This window comes from Leuciscus leuciscus, assembly GCF_965113295.1.
Source record: "Leuciscus leuciscus genome assembly, chromosome: 5".
NCBI classification, from domain to species: Eukaryota; Metazoa; Chordata; class Actinopteri; order Cypriniformes; family Leuciscidae; genus Leuciscus; species Leuciscus leuciscus.
The window spans coordinates 25,045,578-25,064,641 of record NC_138729.1 but is presented as its reverse complement, the minus strand read 5'-3'; the positions used below and the strand labels follow the sequence as shown (position 1 = coordinate 25,064,641).

Here is a 19,064-nt window from a genome sequence, read left to right as displayed (position 1 = left end):
AGTCAACTAGTAGCCTAGTTGAATAATTTCTTCTGATTTCACCCTCTGTAACCGGTAGGCGTGGCTTGGGAGTGGCCTCGTAGGACAGCAAAGCAAGTGCATTCTGGGAGTTGTTGTCTTTCATCCACATGAGCCAAAAATACATGTTCTGGCTTTTCTCAGTCTAAAATAATTTCACATTTCTACTACATAAATGCCCCAATTTAAATACACATTCATCTTTCCAGTGGTGAAATATCCCTTAAAGCAATAAGCACAGCCAAATCTACAGGATGCTGTAAAATAGTGTATAACTGAGGTTGTGGTTAATTGTAGGACATGCATCAATCAGTATTCATGCCACTCTGAATTGACACTTTAATCAGAATGTAAAAGAATCATGCGTTTATACTGTTGATAAAAAGGAAATAACATGCTTAAAGAATCAAAGGGTGGGTTGCACCAACAAGGATTAAATTAAGCAAAGTTTATAGAGCAAATCAAGGATTTGTTGATCTGGGTTTCATTTTAAAACGAGCTGTGTTGCACCATTTCATTTTAAACACAGATATTGTGGGTGAATTTGTCCCATTTTTATTTTTGATTTGTCAGAAATACCAGTTAACCTATGTTGTTTTTCTTAAACTTTTGTGACTTTTTCTCATTTAGGTTCATGAACATGCATACAAAGTTTCAACACGCTGATAATTACATAATTTCTATTGTGTTTGGAATGTTTGTGGGTCAATTTGACCAACATATTTTAATGTTTTAAGGACCCAAAAATAATAAGATTTCTTGGTTATATTTAGTTATTTTAGTTTTTTACTGCCCTATAAAGCTAAAAAGAACCTTTTCCCCACTTGTTTCAATACGGCAAACAATACTTATTTATAACCAATATTTAATTGTTTTTCTTGATATTGTGACTTTTTCCCATTTAGGGTCATGAACATGCATGCAAAGTTTCAACATGCCGATGTGTGGTGAAATGTGCATACAGACATTTTTATATGATCTTGATGTTTGTGAAAACAAAACAGTTTAATCTGTTAACTCTCAGTCCCACTTATTGAGCATAGACATGAAAATGACTAAATTGTTATAAGTCTAGAATACTTTGAAGAACAGATTTAAGTTTGGTATCTTTTTACAAGCGAAATATCGATTATTGTAGAAGGTAAAAGTTCTGAAAAGTTATAGAGGTTAAAAATATAAAAATATTTTACATGAGAAATGAGAGTCAGGGCAGCCTTATTTTATTTAAACCTCATCACCTGTAAATTTAAAGTTAACCTAATCCCTAATTAATATTTAAATCTGAGTTTAAAGTTATGGAGCAACAGGATTAAAGTTAATCTATCTTAAATATAAACTAAATCCAGGATCAAAATAATGGTTTAAATGTAAACCTGCTTATTTTTAAATGGTTTAAAGTTTGCAGCAACAGAATTATTAGATAAACATTCATTTAATCTAGATATAACCTTAATCCTTATTGGTGCAACCCACAATTAATGTCTTTGGGGCAGCGGGAAGGGCTGGGCAATATATTGAGCATTTGCAATACGTTTGTGATTTATCACTTACATAAATGTAAAATTATTAAAAGCAATATTGTGATCATTACTATGACTTTTTATGATTTATTTGTTTATCATAATGAATTGATCTATAGATGCATATAATTATTACATCTTGTGTTGAAAAACATTTTAAAACAGATCTTGACTAAGACAATCAAAATTATTCAACCCCCATTGCAAATCAGGTTTATTGGCAAAATGTACAGACTTTCAGCTGTTTGCAATGAACAAATCAAACAAAAGAAATTGAAAAAGCTCAACACAACAAATGTTTCAAGTGGTTTCCCCAAATTCAACAGAAAATGCAACTTTTAATGACTTCTGCAATCTCAAAATTATTCAACCCCTTCACGGCAAGCATCTTTAATACTAAGTAGAACATCCTTTTGCTGTTATGACCAGCTGCAAACAAGATGTATAACCAGACACCAGCTTCTGGCAGCGTTTCTGAGGAATCTTAGACCATTCCTCATGAACAATGGCCTTCAGTTCAGTAATATTCTTGGGTTTGTGTGCTGCAACCGCCTTCAAATCCCACCAGAGATTTTTATGGGGTTCAAGTCAGGTGACTGTGATGGCCACTGTATAATCTTCCAGGACTTTTTCTAGGAATCTGAGGTATGCTTGGGATCATTGTCCTGTTGGAAGGTCCAATGACGACCAAGCTTGAGCTTCCTCACTGACGGCAACACGTTTTCTCCTAGGATTCCCAGATACTTCAATAAAACTATCTTGCCTTCCACAGGTTTCCAAGTACCAGAGGATGCAAAGCAGCCCCAGAGCATCACCGAGCCCCACCATGTCATGCTAAACTGTAGACAGTGTTTTATTCAGCATAATTATGCTCCATTCTTCTTCCTCCAGACATACCGCTGATCCATAGGGCCGAAAAGTTCCAGTTTTGTTTCATCGTGTGTGCTTGAGAACACCTTTTTTGCAGATTTGTGCTTTTGTGAGGGATTCTATTCAATGGGGTGAATAATTTTGAAACTGCAGAAGTCATTAAAAGTTGCATTTTCAGTTAAATTTGGGGAAACCACTTGAAACATCTATTGTGTTCAGCTTTTTTAATTACTTTTGTTTGATTTGTTCATTGCAAAAAGCCGAAAGTCTGTACATTTTGGCAATAAACATGATTTGCAATGGGGATTGAATCATTTCGATTGCAACTGTATATAAATTATGACTACAAGATATACAGTACATTATCAAAAAGGCTATGATTATATATATTTATCTATATAGCCCAGCCCTAGTGTGAATTAACAGAACTTACATTCAATGTACAGGGTTGTAAAACCAAACTTAATGGTATAAATATTTTTTGGGGGGATGGGGGGGGGGGTAACATACTCAAAAATGGCCATGCAAAATACAAAAAATAAAATAATGTCAGGAATTAATTGTAAGACATTTTAAATGCAACCATTGTGCAGACTCATACAGCCCACTAAGTTGTGTAAACTCGAGGCCTGGACTTGCCACCCCTTCACCTTAAACTGCAAGTTATAGGTCGAGGAGAGACACTTTAAAACAATCTCCCTCCATGGCTGTGAAAAGGAAAGGAGAATGAACTCATGCTGCAGAAAAAGAGAGGGGGTTTTTGTGGGTTTAATGTTCCGGGTAGAAGCCGTCCCTCTGTACTGAACTACAACCAGCTTCCCATGTAAACATCAAAACTTTTTTTCAGAGCTGAAAAAAAATCTGCATGTGGCCTGGTTATTGCAGCAGTACATGATTATGAAAAAAAAGCTGATTTCAGTGCAGTCAAAGGTGAACTTCAACCAACACTGGCAGGAGGGTGTTTGTGCATCCTCCCCATAGTCGAGCAGTCATCAAACAGGTGGCATATTACAAGCAGTGCAATACAGGGCAGCATGCAGCCACAAATGTGGGTTGGGGAAAACATTAGTCACACACTGGATCTCAAATGACTCCATTTTACAGGTGTAATGCCCTGTGAAAATGGCATCGGGTAATGGCTGGTCTAGTATCTCTGATGTTCTAGATAAATGTTCCACTGAAATGCTGTGATCAATAACCATATTTACACATACTGACATTTCATTTTCAGAGTAATCAGACTGAACGTCTGTTCACACAACAAACATTTTCTGAATGAACAGCTGTTAATGTGTCTTTTATGGAAGCTAGTTTTCGCCACAGAATAAAACATTTTAAAAGTTAACTGCGTCTTTTTATTTCATAATTGCGAGTTTACATCAGAATTTCGAGATATACACTCACAATTGCATGCTATAAAGTCAGAATAGAAAGATAGGCTATAAACTCTTATATAAACTATAAATTCTGACTTTTTTTCAGAATTGCGAGATATAAACTCAAAATTGCGAGAATGTCAGAATTGCGAGTTTAGAAAAAAGTTCTTGCAATTCTGAATTTATTTCTCGCAATTGCGACTTTATATCTAACAATTCTGAAGAAAAAAAGTCAGAATTGTGAGATAAAAAGTCACAATTAGCCTTTTTATTTTTTATTCTGTGGAGAAAACAATCTTCCATAGTCTTTTCACATGCAGTCAATGTGATTTTTTTTTTTTTTTACAGAGGTTTTCTAATTACTTATTCAATTATACTTCGAAGAAAACAGGCCAACTAATTAGATTTGCGCTTTTGGTCACATGTTCAGAGGATTTTGCTAAGCAACAGTAAATAGCAGAACGAAAAAACGGATTGGTCTCTCTTGTCTCTGTAATCTTGTATTTGGTGGTGATTAACACCATAGAAAATCCAAAAAGCTGATTGAAAACATGTAAATGTTTCACTTCCTTTCTTCTTTATTGTAAGTTGGTATCAAAAACAAAAAGCAATGTAGTGCTCTGTGTCCTAGAGTAACCAGGTTATTTCTTCTTTTCTACTGTTAGTGTGTAAAACTGCATATTCATTCATGTCCACTTATAATGTTATCTCCTAATTTAGAAGTAATAAGCTATTTTCTATCCTGTTTTTGACCCTCTCTTTCAAATACTGTTTTGATGGGTGTGCCACATTCAAGACTAAACTCCCACTGCTAAGAATGGGTAACAGTTTTGCATATTAAAATAATTTATATTAATTTATATTAAATTAACATTATTAATACATCCCTGCCATTACACGTGTGTGATAAATATATCGATATATAGTTGAAACATTGGCAAACAATGTGAAACCTTTATGTGTATTAAATAAACTTTATTTGCCACAACCAATACTTATAAAGCATAAGTGCTGAGCTACCACAGTTATAGTTGAGAGGACAACTTCGTTCTGTGTCCGTCGTTCTTATATGCTATCATCTTTCATCTTTTTCGATAGAGTAAAAAACGTATACATTTTCATTTGCAGTATCATGTTTTAAATCAAATTAAACACATTGTAATGTCTTACTGATGACAAAACAGAAGATGCCGCTCACTTATGTTTGTGTCTCTCTTGTATTTACTACTACCTGACATGTGTGAATTGGTGGCAACGATGTAGAAGCAGGTGTTGATTTTCTTCTGCAGAGGCGGCCTTTTGCTACACTATTACATCATAATGTGAAACATTTAACAATTAGTCATTAGAGCAGCCTCGTTTCAATAAAAGCTGTTTTTGGACTAACAGGGACGTTTTGAGTTTTGAAACTTACAGGATATTTTTCCATAGTACAATGACCTCTTGTATGTCAAAAGATCAAGGAAATTTTGATTTATCAATTCATGACCCCTTTAATGCAAACTGCATGCAAAAACCGAAACGAATTTTCATGCAAAACAATTTTGTTGGTGTGAACAGGCCTTGATATGCAAGTGGAAAAGGTCATTATTATGAAGTTTAGATGATTTTGGAGTTTAAGTGGAGCTATCTCAGAATCAGCGGTCATCGGGAGTGTTGTAGCATTCGCAGTCAAAAGGGGAAGCCGTGCTGTAAAAAGCATTCAAATGAAGACTGTGTGCACTAAAACAACCTCTCATGGTGTGCTCATGGGAAACCACAGCATAAACTCAAAGGGAGGAAATCATGCAACACAGTGCAAATGAAAGTAGGGCAAGACTGAAAACATGTCCAAGGATTAAAGAAGACTTTCTCTTCTTTCCAGGTGTGTTTTTCTTGTTAAGAACACAAAGTAATCTATCATCTGGGTATATACATGTCTGCTGCTAACATGTAATGGGAACTTATTTATTATCGAAACAGACAGGAGGATATTGCAGAGGACTGGGAGGTCAACAGATATGTGGGTCCATTAGATCAACAGATGCAAGGCCTCTATTTACAAAACACACAAGAAAAACTTTTCAAAATTTGTCTAGAATAATAGGGGGTATAACATGCAGGGCTAACCACTGTATTACATACTAATTCTTATTAAATAACCTTCACTGTTATGTTACAGGGGAAAAATGTAATCACACAGTCTCTATATGGAGAGACCTTGAGCTCAAGTCTCTATGGAGACTGAATTGTGGAATGTCTTGTTTAAGTTCCTCATCCAATCACATGTGACCACCAGAGAAAAATGCTCTGTAATCTGCCTCTGTGTTACAATGCTCTCATTGTTCACAGCAACACCAGACCAAGTAATCACAGAGAGAAAATAACAGCTGAAGAAAGAAAATTAGGCTTTAAAACTTAATTAAATTTGCAGTACAGGTATTGCCACATACTCAGTTGTAACCATAGTGGAAACAAGTATTTCTTCTATGAAGTAGGGTTTTAAAAAAAACAGAAATGTTCATGAGGGTAAACATGTGACTTCAGTTAAGCACTGCAAGTTTTGGCACACTGGCAACCGAGAACAAAAAGAGAAATAAAAGAACGAAACAAATCAGCATTCCCTTGGTCTGCTTGAGAAAAGCTTTTAGGTGCTCTTAAAAAGAAAACCATTACAAACATATACACTATAACGACATGAAGGTCACAAAACGTGGCAACATACAGGCTCTGTTCTAAAACCTTGTGTTCTGCCTATGTAGATGGCATTTTAAGACATAATAGATGCATTCTCGACATAAAGGTTTCAAAATATGAGAAGATTAGACACCTCTTTTTGGCCAAATTCTGTCTCTTTTGTAAAGAAAGAAGTCAATCCCACGCTCTACTCAGATGAGCCCAGTGGACCAAAAAAAAAAAACTTCCAAAATGGCAGATGATACAAAAGAAATGTCAAGTATTTCATAAAATGTTTAGTTAAGGGGTCAAGACATGGATTTAATTTTTACAAATATATTTTTTTTTTTATATGTTCCTTGAGGTAATGCTAATAAAGTTTTTTTTCATTGTTGGGAATAGCGTGTGGAGTATTTCAGAAATGGAACGGCATCTGTATACTGGATCCAGTGTGTATGTCAGTGATTATAATGGGTTCTGTTTGCTTTTGACACTTAAGACCGTTAGACCATATATAAGTGTAAGTCATTAAGTGACTGAATGCCAGTTGGCAGGGCCAATGGTGCGATGCAAATATGCAAATGTTTTTGCCCATTTGACATCACAGAACCTATTGAACTATTTTTGGTGCTTGGTTAGATAAATGCTTTGTTTATAATGAGGAGACGTGTTAAGCTTAAGAGGTTGAACGACGTCAAGATTTTTTTTTACGTCGACATTTATGTGATTAAAGTCGAGTCAACCTGAACCTGAGACTCGAAGGCGGGTGGCGCGATCTGCAATGATGTGCGCGTTACAGTCTGTATGTGTGTACGTTATAATGCAGCAGAGCATTAGTTTAGAACGGCGATTAACTTACATTTACAATAAGCTGTTTAAAACGTGCATTCACCCGATCAGTTTTGAGCATCCAGATGGTATAATCAAAAATGTCTTGTGGAGCGCTCACAGAGTATGCTTTTATTGTCATTTTAACTGTTGAAACTTCAAAGTTTTCATATCCTGTTGCGCCCTCTATAGGCCATGATCAGCGACTAGTCGACGTCAAGCTTAAAGCACCATGGCAGAGCATTAAAGTCAACTAGTCTTTGCAACCCCTAGTAAAGCTATGAAATAAAGACCTATTATACGTTAAAAGATCAAAGAGGATGTGAACAGCTTCGAGTAGAATCATAAGGTAATTACGACACGAGTAGCATGTATGACATGCCAATTTAAACTCTATTGAAATCAATTGTAAGTCAAGTTTCCCATGCACTTTGCACTAGTCACTCACTGTTTTGATTAGGTTGCTGCCTATATACTGCTTATGAAAGCAGTATAAAGCAAGATATCTCACAGGGTTTTGAAACAGAGCCATTGGTTTTTCTACTTAACAGATCAAATTAATTCACAGCATAATGAGGGGAGTTTTCCCCCCAAATAGATTGTTTAAAAAAATCATCAGTAAATTAACAATAAATTAAATTAACCAAACAACAGTTCATCATGTTGAGCACAAATCAGTGACCTTCAGTCTGATGAGAGATTGACTAAGAGTAGCACCGTTCATCCCTGAGGGGGGTCAAATTTAGGGATCAGAAAAGGCAGCAATGGAATGAAAGGAAATGATGATAAAGCGGTGTTGGCTCTGACACCAGTCTGGCAAACCTGAAAGAGTCATTTGGAGCTGAGGTTAGGTGAGGTAAGGTGGTTTACCTGTGCCACACCTGTGACAGTAATAGCTACCCCCTCCGCTGTCTCTACATCCTCACACTTGGGTTGCAGGGTCATAATCTCAAGGGTTATCCTGTGAAAACGCAAAAAAGGAAACAAAACAAAAAAGTTGGCTATGAACTACGGGAAGAATGTCAAGCGGTGTGAAAACGGGAAGAAGGTGGGGTTAAAGGAAGACGTGAAGGTAAACAACACAAAAATGAATCTGCAGGGTGAAATTACGAAGACACAACGACTTGGTCAGCACAAATCAGGTGTTTTGAACATGGGCTGTAATGGAATTGTCTGGATTCAGATTCCCAGCAACTCAAAGATTATTTCCCGACCTACAATATTCCCAAAAGCCAATCTGATCCGTCCATCGTCATCCATTACAGACCCAACAGTCAGAACACGCTGACGTGAGCCATTAGGTAAATGAGCCATGAGCGCGCTGCGTAGCCAAACATCAGACAAGGATAGTGAGAGATGACTGGCTCTCCTACACTGCAGAGGAAGACCAACACAAGAGTGTGGAAGAGAGAATGAGAGCATGTGTATGCGTGTAATGCAGGAAATGGAACCAGGCCACTGCCCTTCATACCCTGAGCACCTAGAATATTTCTCATTGTCTCATTTGGTTGGCTTGTTTCATTCAGTGCAATTACCTGAGCGACCCCTGTCACCTCCAAGGGGACACCCTCCGAAGTTTCGATATTCTCACAGCGACAGAGGATGGTCATTATCTCCAGAGAGAGTCTACGTGGGAAGATGGGAGGGGAGGAGGAAGGGGAGGCAGGACAGCACAATATTGTCAGTGTGTTAACATATGTGAAAGGGAGGGGGAGAGAGGTCAGGGTGGGAGGATGGGTTCTGGTGTTGATTGCAGTTGAATCCAGACCATCGGGGAGCCACTGTCTGCTGCAGATGGAGAGATCTTCTGTATCATGTCATTTATCTTTGATATCTCATCATTGACGCTGAATGGATGTCTTATTCTGTATATCTCTCCACTATGATGAGCCTTTTGCACTACCTGTTGGTGTCCCTAGACCACTCCTTTAAACATCTACGACAAAGCAATATATATTTCTTTAAGGTGTCCTTGCTAAACGTGGATTTGGATAAAAGGCTGCACGATAAAATTTAAAATGATTAAAAATTTACCTCAGCATTAAAATTGCAATTATTTATTTAGTTAATTTTTTTAAATAGGGTTTTATTTTATTATATTATAAATATATATAGTCCTTCAGACTATAATCGGTGCAAAATAATTACTATATATATATATATATATATATATATATATATATATAAAACCCTTACTATAAAAATGTTTAAATGAAAATGTATACACAAAGTGTGTACCACGACAATGATCCAATTTAAAAAACTGAAGCTGCAGGTTTACAATGTTTCACATAACTGAGACCTGCAGTTCAGCACAAGCTAATTGACTGAGGTGAAAAGAACATGGCAGGTGCCATTCTATTCTAGTGGATTGTTGGGCTAATATAGATCACTCCTAATATAGCCAAAAACCATTTAACACGGGGCAGTTCTCAGTGTAAGAGATCATAGTCTAATAAGATTCATCTACAAAGTTAATGTACCAATATAGTTCACAGTGTTCATGTGCAGCGAGTGTGGACCTCTCCTCAATGGCCCTTTTCTGTATACTTCAAACTAATTTATTCAGCTGTTTTTGTCTCTTTGAAAAACTGTAGCTCTTTAATTGGATTAAAATGAGACAGGGCGTGTCTGAATGGGTAACATGCACAGGCATATGCAGTAGGATACCTCTGAATGTTTATTTCAGCCATTTTGATGCCGCAAGCCCTACATCTCTCTCAATCTTTTAAAATTAGATCAATGCAGCTTTTAGAGCTGCCAGCAAACTAGATTACTCCATCTTAATCAGGAAAGGGGGAGGGCAAGAGATATCCCACCCAGCCATGCTTTATTTCTAAACTATGCACTCAACTGAACAACTGCTCCAACCACTAAATACAGGAACCCTTTATAACTAAACATTGTTACATTTTTCTTTTTTTGACATTTAATCTTTCTTACAATTGATCCATTGACTTAATATAAAAAAATATATGAAATACAAATCTTCCTTTTAGCTGTAATATTTAAAAATCATAGCTGCATTTCCACAATAGACCTTTTCCACGTTCATGTGTCGTCATACTCGTCTCTTCCCACTTTTATAGATAACCAATTTCCCCACCTGTGTTCCCGTTAATTTTGGTAAATCAAAGTTAGCGAACTTTACAATAAAGCTTTCAAACGGTCTCTTTAGCTTGAAATGGTACTTTACCATATATCATATTCCAATTTAATGTACAACAGCATAGCATCTGAAGTGACAAATCTATTAAATTAAGTTCCAAACGTAGGTTTGGGAGGAGCCTAAACATTCAGTCCTGTCAATCATCATTACGAGCGTACTATATAAGCAGCAGACACCAAGTCATCCCATTGACAAATTCTTCAAAGCCCTCCTCCTCCAGTAAATTCTCTCTATCCTCTTATGTGCAATTCCATCATCATTTTTTTAACTCTGAGCTCAAGCCGAGCCTCGGGTTCGAGCCTCCTCCACGGACAGCAAGCTAAGTTAGTTTAGCGAACTAGTGAATCTAGAATTAAATCCTTCCGCTGTGCAGACTGGAAATGTGATAAAAGTCTTGTGATATCTAGGGGTGACCCCGAATAGTCGAAGATTCGATAGGAGGAGCCTGATTCGACTACCGATCTCACGGTCGAATCTTTGCAGAGGTGTTATGAAACGAGGATCATGCCACTTTGGCTATATGAGGGCGCTCAATGTCTGATTTCACATAGAACTACCGGTTTTTTGTCAATATGTTAATATTTAGCCTATTATGATAATGCTGTATATAAAAATGAGCAAAGAAAGAAGCTTTTAATAAATATTTTTTAACGTGCGTGAATAAATCCAAACACCCCGTGACAGATTTAAGTTTCACTTTCAATCCGTGACCGACAAAGGAGCGTCTTGGCGGCAAGGATTTAAATCTTTAACAATGTCTAGGATAAGAAAATCTAAAGTGTGGATGTACACCATCGGATATTTATCCAAGGCTGGATTTAGCATCAGGAAAACCATGATCACACTGCCGGCCAACGTTAACAAATTGGTTTTCCACGGGACATTCTAAAATGCTTAACGTGAAAAAAGCTTTTAAAACGCTTAAAAGGCACTTTAACGTGGCTTAATGTACACAGTACACACTTTATTAAGAAACCATACTATGTGCAGATAAGCAGATGAACCCAGAATATGAACGCAATGCGTTCCTACTATAGTAATATTATAGTAAAATAGTTTTCATATTTTAACTGAACTATTTTAGGAGATTAAGTCATTAAACGTTTTTCACGTTACGTGTTTTAGAATGTATTTTATCCGCGCGCACAATTTGAAAAGACTCCAACGGACACAGACAGAGTGAAAGACTGGATTTGTTCTCTCGATCAGGTACAAGTGATTTCAAAACTTTTCTGCCGGTTCTAATTTGATTTTTGGAAGCTGTGAACATTTTTAGCTAAAAAGACTGCGACTCCTGTGCCACAATTCTGGCTACTATCGTTATTTTAATACTTTCTTTATTTTAATTTTATTTATTGATCTGTCAGGGTTATCTAATCTAACTATTTGTGGCTTGTGTTTTGAATATATGTTCCCCTGCACTTTAGGCATTTTACACACATTTGCTCATCTTGTGACTTGATTCTGATTTATTTCGTTTTGTATTTTTATTTATAAGAAAGGTATATTCTGTTCTAATTTAATTCAGTAAATTAATTGTTTATGTTTTCGGTGCATCGATGTTGTGCTGTACTTAGAGCCTGCTCGCACAGGTAATTTAGCCGATTTAATTTGATTTGCATGTGAAATGTAAATCCTGTCTGCAGTGTGGCCTTTCTGGAGTTATTTATTTTATTGATCCAAAATGTTTTTATACATTTTCTTCTATATCTTTGTGTGATTTTCTGTACATCGCGGCTTTGAATTGTTAAAGCCCCGCCCCCATACACATGATTCGACTATTAGTCGACTATAGGCAAGACTTGACGATTCTGATTCGACTATGAAAATCCATAGTCGGGGACACCCCTAGTGATCTGTATTTCCACAGAGTTGATATAGCGTAATAATCTTATGATCCCCAGCAGAGAGATACCAGAAACAGATCAGACGGTCAGACACACACGGGTGAGTCCAGCGTGTAAAGGCAGGTTAGCTCGGCAAACACTTAAAAGAAATGAACAGGAGAGGAACATCAGAGAATAGGCAGGCTGGTTATTACAGATTGCACATGCATAATCTCAAAGTCAATAACGATTAAAATAGGGAACAAAAAAATGGAAACAAACCGTACATTCCAAAATGATATATAGTTTTCTCACATTTCTTTCATACATATGACGTGTGTTGTCCTCTTGCTAATGTTCTGATAGCTACAAGCACTGTGTATATTACACAATAAACAAAGCTCATACTGAATGACATATATGGGCTTATCACACTGTGCTTAACCCTGGGTTATCATATTTAGTTTACAACTTTTAGGGAAAAATCTAAATGTCAAACAGTGACAGAAAAAAAAAAAAAAAATTGTATTCTGGTCTAAAAATGTGGATGTATAGCCTATTCAGTAATAAATCTGATGTGCAGGAGTGGGACAAGCTTTTATTTAAACAGTTCATCAAATCAGTGATATTGATACCGTAAATATGCAAATAAGAAAGTTTTTCCTATAACCCGGAGTAAACAAAGTTAAATGTGAAAAACCCTATATATTTTAGCACAACTGTAGTTCTGTTCTACAGATTTCATAAAGACTACAGTACTATGTATTTATCAGTAGAGGCTGCAGCACTAATGATTATCTATTCGTAACCATTGAAGCAGAACTTCACTCTACACTCTAGTATTGTTAACTCTGTTTATTTTTCCAAACACTGGCCCTGGATACTGAGGCCTTAATGAGGTGAGTTCATGTAAATGGAGGGGGTTGAGTTCTGATGTTTGTGTATAATGTTTGTTAGCTGCCTAGGTTGATGACTAATATCACTGAACACACATTTAAAAGGAAGAGTGCTCAACAGCCTAGTTAACAGGACTTGATATCACATCACAGACAGGTAGTTTTACAATGCAGTGTGAGAACAGCGACCTACGATATTTCCTTTCTGGCTAGGAAACTAGTTATTTTAGTTACTATCAATGATTTAAACAGTGTACATTAATTTGACAGTGTTACATGTGAAAAACAACAGGCACAGATGTGTGCACACTTGAGTTTCTTTACCGTGGACATATTATATTCACAAGAGGATCTCTAGCCAGAGAAACGTGAGCATGCTGTGACATGTCTCTGTAATGGTCCTAATTCCCACTCAAGGGGAACTGAAAGGTACATAAATGGAGGATAGTCATTCAGTCAGCGCTAGAATGATTGTTCATATTGTGAGCCGATTAAAAAAAAGAAAAAAAAAGGGAGTGAATGTGATGAATGGACATTCTTACTTCTGTATGTCGGTAATAAGCCACCATGCCCAGGCCCAGCCGCCCACTGTATATTGCTTGTCATCAGAGCCACAGCAGCCACCTGAGAAAATAAACACAGGCATATTTAGTACAAAATAATGCACATTTATCCCATTCTAGCATGGCAATCTAACATGAAAGTGAATACTAAGTTAATTCAATTTAATTTCAAATTGTATTAAAATCAAACCATATCTTTCCATTATAAAAATCTAAATCATTCAGCCCATTTCACAAGCTGTCCACTTCACCACCAACAAATGTTATAAATCCCATACAAGCCTCAACAAACTGGTTTACAAACTGAACAACTTCTTCATTAAAACCACTAAAGATGAATATCACTGGAAAGCCCCAACTCACAGTTACAGTCTAACCAAACCACTATGCTGGGTAAATGTTTAGAGAAATCAGTTCAAGTCAATAATCAACTAGACTAGCTGTTCTAAACAAAATATGTTGTGCACCAGTGCGTGGATGGTGCATATCAACAAGGATGTACCAAAAGAAAGAGTATTTAAAATGGTTATGGTTAAAATGATCACGGTTACCATAAAAATATTAAGCAGCACAACACAAATTAGCAAACAACATTGATAATAATAAGAGATGTTTCTTGATAGACAAATCAGCATATTAGAGTGAATTCTGAAGGTGGCACTAAAGACTGGAGTAATGATGTGACTAGTTCATTGGGTGAATGTACTATGACTTTTGGCATATGCGATTTGACTTTACTTTTCATGCAAATGCTCATGTTGTGATTTGGCTAACAAACTATTGTCTACTTAACAGTAGTTGTGTTTCCACTGTAGGGCCAAAAGCGAGCATGCTAGTGCGTCCCAAGGCCAGTAGCGTTTCCACTGTCACTTCATGGAGCCTCATCCTGACTTCCTCTGCGGTTGTGTAACGTTGTTCCATGAAAGCACGTTAAGGGCGGGTTTTAGGGTAGCGCTGCGGGGCTACTGGCCCAACAGTGGAAAAGCAGCTTGATTTTGGCCTCGCGGCTCGAGGTCGAAGGCTATTTGCCCCGATTTTGGCCTTGCACTAGCCCAACAATGAAAAAGCGGCTAGTGTTGGGCAAGTTACTCTAAGGGTACGTTTGCGCTTACCTTTTTAAGTACAGACGACAACGTTGTCAAAATGATCCTCTGCAAAAACGACTAAAAAACGCTGTTATGCATGCCAGGCCAGTAGTTGGCAATGTCACAAAAACTATGCGCCTATCAGGGCTCGAATTTCGCCGCGGGATTGCGGGTATTGCGCATAATTTCCCGCAGGTCTCCCTTTTATAATGCGGGAAATTCCCGCAAACATTGATTCACTTTAGCATGTAGGTTGCATTAGTAAATTAATCCACACAGATTATAAAATCAAATCAGTCATTTTAAAACTGTCTGCGAGACGCAATTTCACAAACAGCGTGAGTGTTCAGCGGTGTTGCGTCTTCTATCTCTCGTCTCTCAAAATGGGTTGCACACATAGACAGTATAAGAAATGGACAGAGTCATCTCATTGGAACTCAATTGAGGCAAGTGAAGCCCATTTTCAGCGATTTTTTAGGACTTCCGTTCCTGACGCGCAGACTCAAACTGAGCTTGACGACGTAGATGTGACGCGAGCAACCCGTCTGTCTTCTAGTGGCTGTGGCATGAGAAATCTGAATCATTCCCTTCCGAATCTTGCAGAGACGGAGATCGTGAGTAGGAGGTGTCCATGAGCTACGAGCAGGAGAAACTTTTGCTAGGTATTCTGATTAATTATTTTGTCATTTTGCCTCCACGTCTCCCCGATTGTCCGCGAGCTTCTCCTCCCGTCAATACGGTAATCTCTCTACTGTGCGACAGAGAGTCATGTGGTTATGACGCAATCGTTAGCCTACTTTTACAAAAACTGTTTTTACGGGGCCATAACGTAAGCTACAAGGTAATGGAGCATTTTATACATTGTCGTGTTTCTTTAGAAATAAATAATGGACAAATGGAGTCTTCAAACGCCTCAGATGTGAAGTTATTCGCTGTCAAAGTGACGCCAAAATGAATGGGAGTCAATGGGATGCTAACAGCAGGTGAAGTTCTGCTACAAGATGGTGGCACGCGGCCGGCTTCAACTTCCGGTCGACTTCCTTCCCGCTTGGTTGCACAAGGCAATCGTTAAGCGCGCTGCAGGCGCGGATAACACTCTCGCGTTTCGGGAGTCGGGATAGACGGAATTGTCACTTGCATAATCGGGCCAGCATTGAATCATGAGTAACTAAAGTTTACCATTTGCACGTCTTTTTAAGTCTTAGCAGTTTAAACATTCACGCGATTTTAAACTATTCGGTACTTGTGCGCTGTCTGAGAGATGTTTTTTTCTTTTCTCTGCACACATACCGAGTAAAGCCGCCTCGCAAACAGCTCACGGGTAACAAAAGTTATTTTTCGTGGATTATATCGCTTTAACAGTCAAAAACATGCGAAAATTATGTCAATTTCGGTCTTGGTGAGTATCCTCTAGTCTAAACAGTCGGTTATGTCTTAAATAAGCATAAATCGCACGTGACCGCATCTGAATCCGTGCACTAGCACAGTGACAGCAGTCATATGTGTCTGTCATTAATTCGGTTGTCAAAACAACAAAACATAGCTTTCATTTTAAGGAATCAGGATTAATAGCCTATGTATTTAATTTAGTCAGGACTAAAATACTACCCAGTGTTATTTTTCATTTGATTACTTTATTCAGTCTCTGTATTTCTGAATAATAGCGTTAGACCTAAGCAAAAACTTTTCTCTTTATTGGGATCTCTATTCTATTGTATTTATTTGTGCTACTTTTTTCAATTTAATTCACAAGATTGAAATCAAGCTTCCTTGTGTTGTGTAAATTCTTAAGAACAAAATGACACCATTGTAAAAATGCAATGAGTGAGCATACATTTAGGCGAGATAAATGTAATAATAAAAAAAAAGTCTAAACTCCCCCCTCAAATTAAAAATTCCCCCCCATAACAATCACCTAAGGGGGGATTTCCCCCACATTTTCCAAAATAAAATTCAGGCCCTGTTTATATATATATATATATAAAAAAAGATATTTCCATGCTTCCAACTACAAATTGCAGAATTTCTGGATTGTGTCCGATTGTAAGTGATAACCAGAAACGGACGATCTGATACTGTATGTCAAATGATCTGTGTATTAAGTCCTAGGGCCCTATTTAAACGATCTAAGCGTATGGTCTAAAGCGCACGGCGGAAGTTCACTTAGTGCGTGTCCGAATCCACTTTTGCTAGTTTAACGATGGGAAAAAAATATTGCGCCATTGACTTTAGACCAGGTTTCAGTTGGTCAATGTTGGCACAGTCTATTTCTGTCGCCTCAAAATAGCAACGTGCCAACAATGCGCCAGAACACACCTTGTTTTCAGACCGGCATGCCCATGGGCGCACAAATGGGCACAAATGCATTTGCTATTTAAACAACGTGGCGCAGGACGTGAAAATGATAACTGCGTCGGACTGAAACTAGCAAAAAACACTTGCATCGCGCTTGCCGCTGCATTGCGCCAGATGTAAGATAGAGTTATGCAAAATAATAGACCTGCCTTTGTTGATTAATATATTATATCTTTCAAATCAGTCACTCAGTAATCCCCATGCTTTAAATTGGCACTATCACTCTCTCTTTCTCCTCTCCACCTATAGCCGGTGTGTGTTGAGAGCACTGGCGCCGTTGTTCTGTGGCTGCCATTGCATCATCCGCCACCACCCAAGACCATTTCTGACCCAGGGAAAACCCTAATAATATGGAAATTAAATTTTTAAAGAGAAAAATATTTAGGCCACTCATCTGTGCAAACATACTTATCATTGGCTCAATCATGATGGGTCACCAGGGGTTCAGGGAGATAATCTAGGATCTATTACATTCACCTGTCAATGTTATAGCAACCAGGACATGTTGCCTAAAGTTTAAGCATCAATCTGGGATCCTGATGTAGTGTTTAGAATGTGATATAGACAGTGGGGGCCTGTAACCTGTAATGTGAGGTATGTGAGGAAATTCCTCACAGATCTGTTAATAGGAGGTCTGCTCCCAGACTGGAAACTATTCCAGCAGATTCCCAGCTGGTCATCAGCTATTAGTGTGCAATCCTCAGCTGTTGATAGAATCATTGCACAACTTAAGTCTCTGTCATGTGACTTTATTTCATAAACATGACCAATGCGGACATACTGTTTAGGCAAGTTAAGGAAAGAGGAAATGACTCTTCAGGAAAGTGTAAAGTTAGAGAAAACTGTAGTTTGCAGACAATTTCAAACCAATGAACTAACTAATTTTATTATGACTAATCATATATTATTTTACACACTATAACATAAAAAGTTCAAAGTAACCCCTCCCCCATAATTGTAATGGGAAATGTTTATCACTAACTATACTATATAGTTTGGTCCCAACTACGTACTTGCTGTATACTGTTTTAGAAACCGGAATAGGCTAAGGGATAATGTACACAAGCAGCATTTTTTCGCAAAATAAATGTATTAGTTTAAATCACTAGACTGTCTTGATTGATCAGATCTATTAAACATCGCCACAACAGCGAGAAAACGTAATACAAACTAGTCATACAAACTAAGATACGGGTATACGGTAACGTTATATCGACGAGGCACTGGCAGTATCAAATAAAATGCACAGCCAAAAATCACAATTCGTAAGTCGTGTGTTTAATCTAACGTTAAACAAATAAACAAATCGATATTTAAGAGCAAGAGGACTTCAAGAGAACAACGTGATCATTGCGCAAGCAAGCACGTCGAAATCAAATAGAATGGAGCACGAGTGAGACACACAGCACGTCGAGACTGTGATGGATAGTCTTTTTTATCATGTTACACAAACTACAATGCAACAGGCAAACACGCATATCTAACATTACACACTAACGTTACTCGACAGAAACGCCGGAGAAAATGAGCGTTAATTAAAGTTACTGTTACAGTGTCGAATATCATACATTTACGATCACCAAACACATTCTACGTTAGGTACAATTCGGATGAATATACAATACAGTCAGATTATAAGAAAATGTAGGGGATTGCTTTTAGAAAAACAGAAGGCAGTTGATATGTTACCTGATACCACCAAGGCTTCGTTTGGTCCTACCGTGTGGCAATTCCCCATATTTTTCCTTTAAAAAGCTTTTCTGAATGTAAAATTGCTTCTTTTTTCGCGGATGACGGAATAGCGTGATAAAAACAGATATGAAGGCACTCAGTGTAGTCTTGTGTACATCATATTCAAGATTTCTGCCTGCATGCACCAGTAGTCACCGCCCTTTCAGAGATA

General features: G+C 37.5%; 1 protein-coding gene across 4 annotated transcripts in view; it reads right to left on the bottom strand.

Moving 5' to 3' along the window:
* The window catches only part of LOC309498307 (flotillin-2a), a 25,918-nt gene extending 6,854 nt beyond the window's left edge, over positions 1 to 19,064 (bottom strand). The window contains exons 1-3 of one of the 4 annotated variants that reach the window (XM_082168948.1): positions 18,851 to 19,064; positions 13,701 to 13,782; positions 8,803 to 8,893 (exon numbers count right to left, since the gene is read on the bottom strand). In XM_082168948.1, coding sequence (XP_082025074.1) covers positions 8,803 to 8,893; positions 13,701 to 13,782; positions 18,851 to 18,899 — 222 coding nt within the window. In that variant the 5' untranslated portion in view covers positions 18,900 to 19,064. Of the gene's footprint in view, positions 1 to 8,137; positions 8,229 to 8,802; positions 8,894 to 13,700; positions 13,783 to 18,361; positions 18,733 to 18,850 lie in introns of those variants that run through there. The other 3 variants (XM_082168947.1, XM_082168950.1, XM_082168949.1) reach the window with 3 other exon arrangements.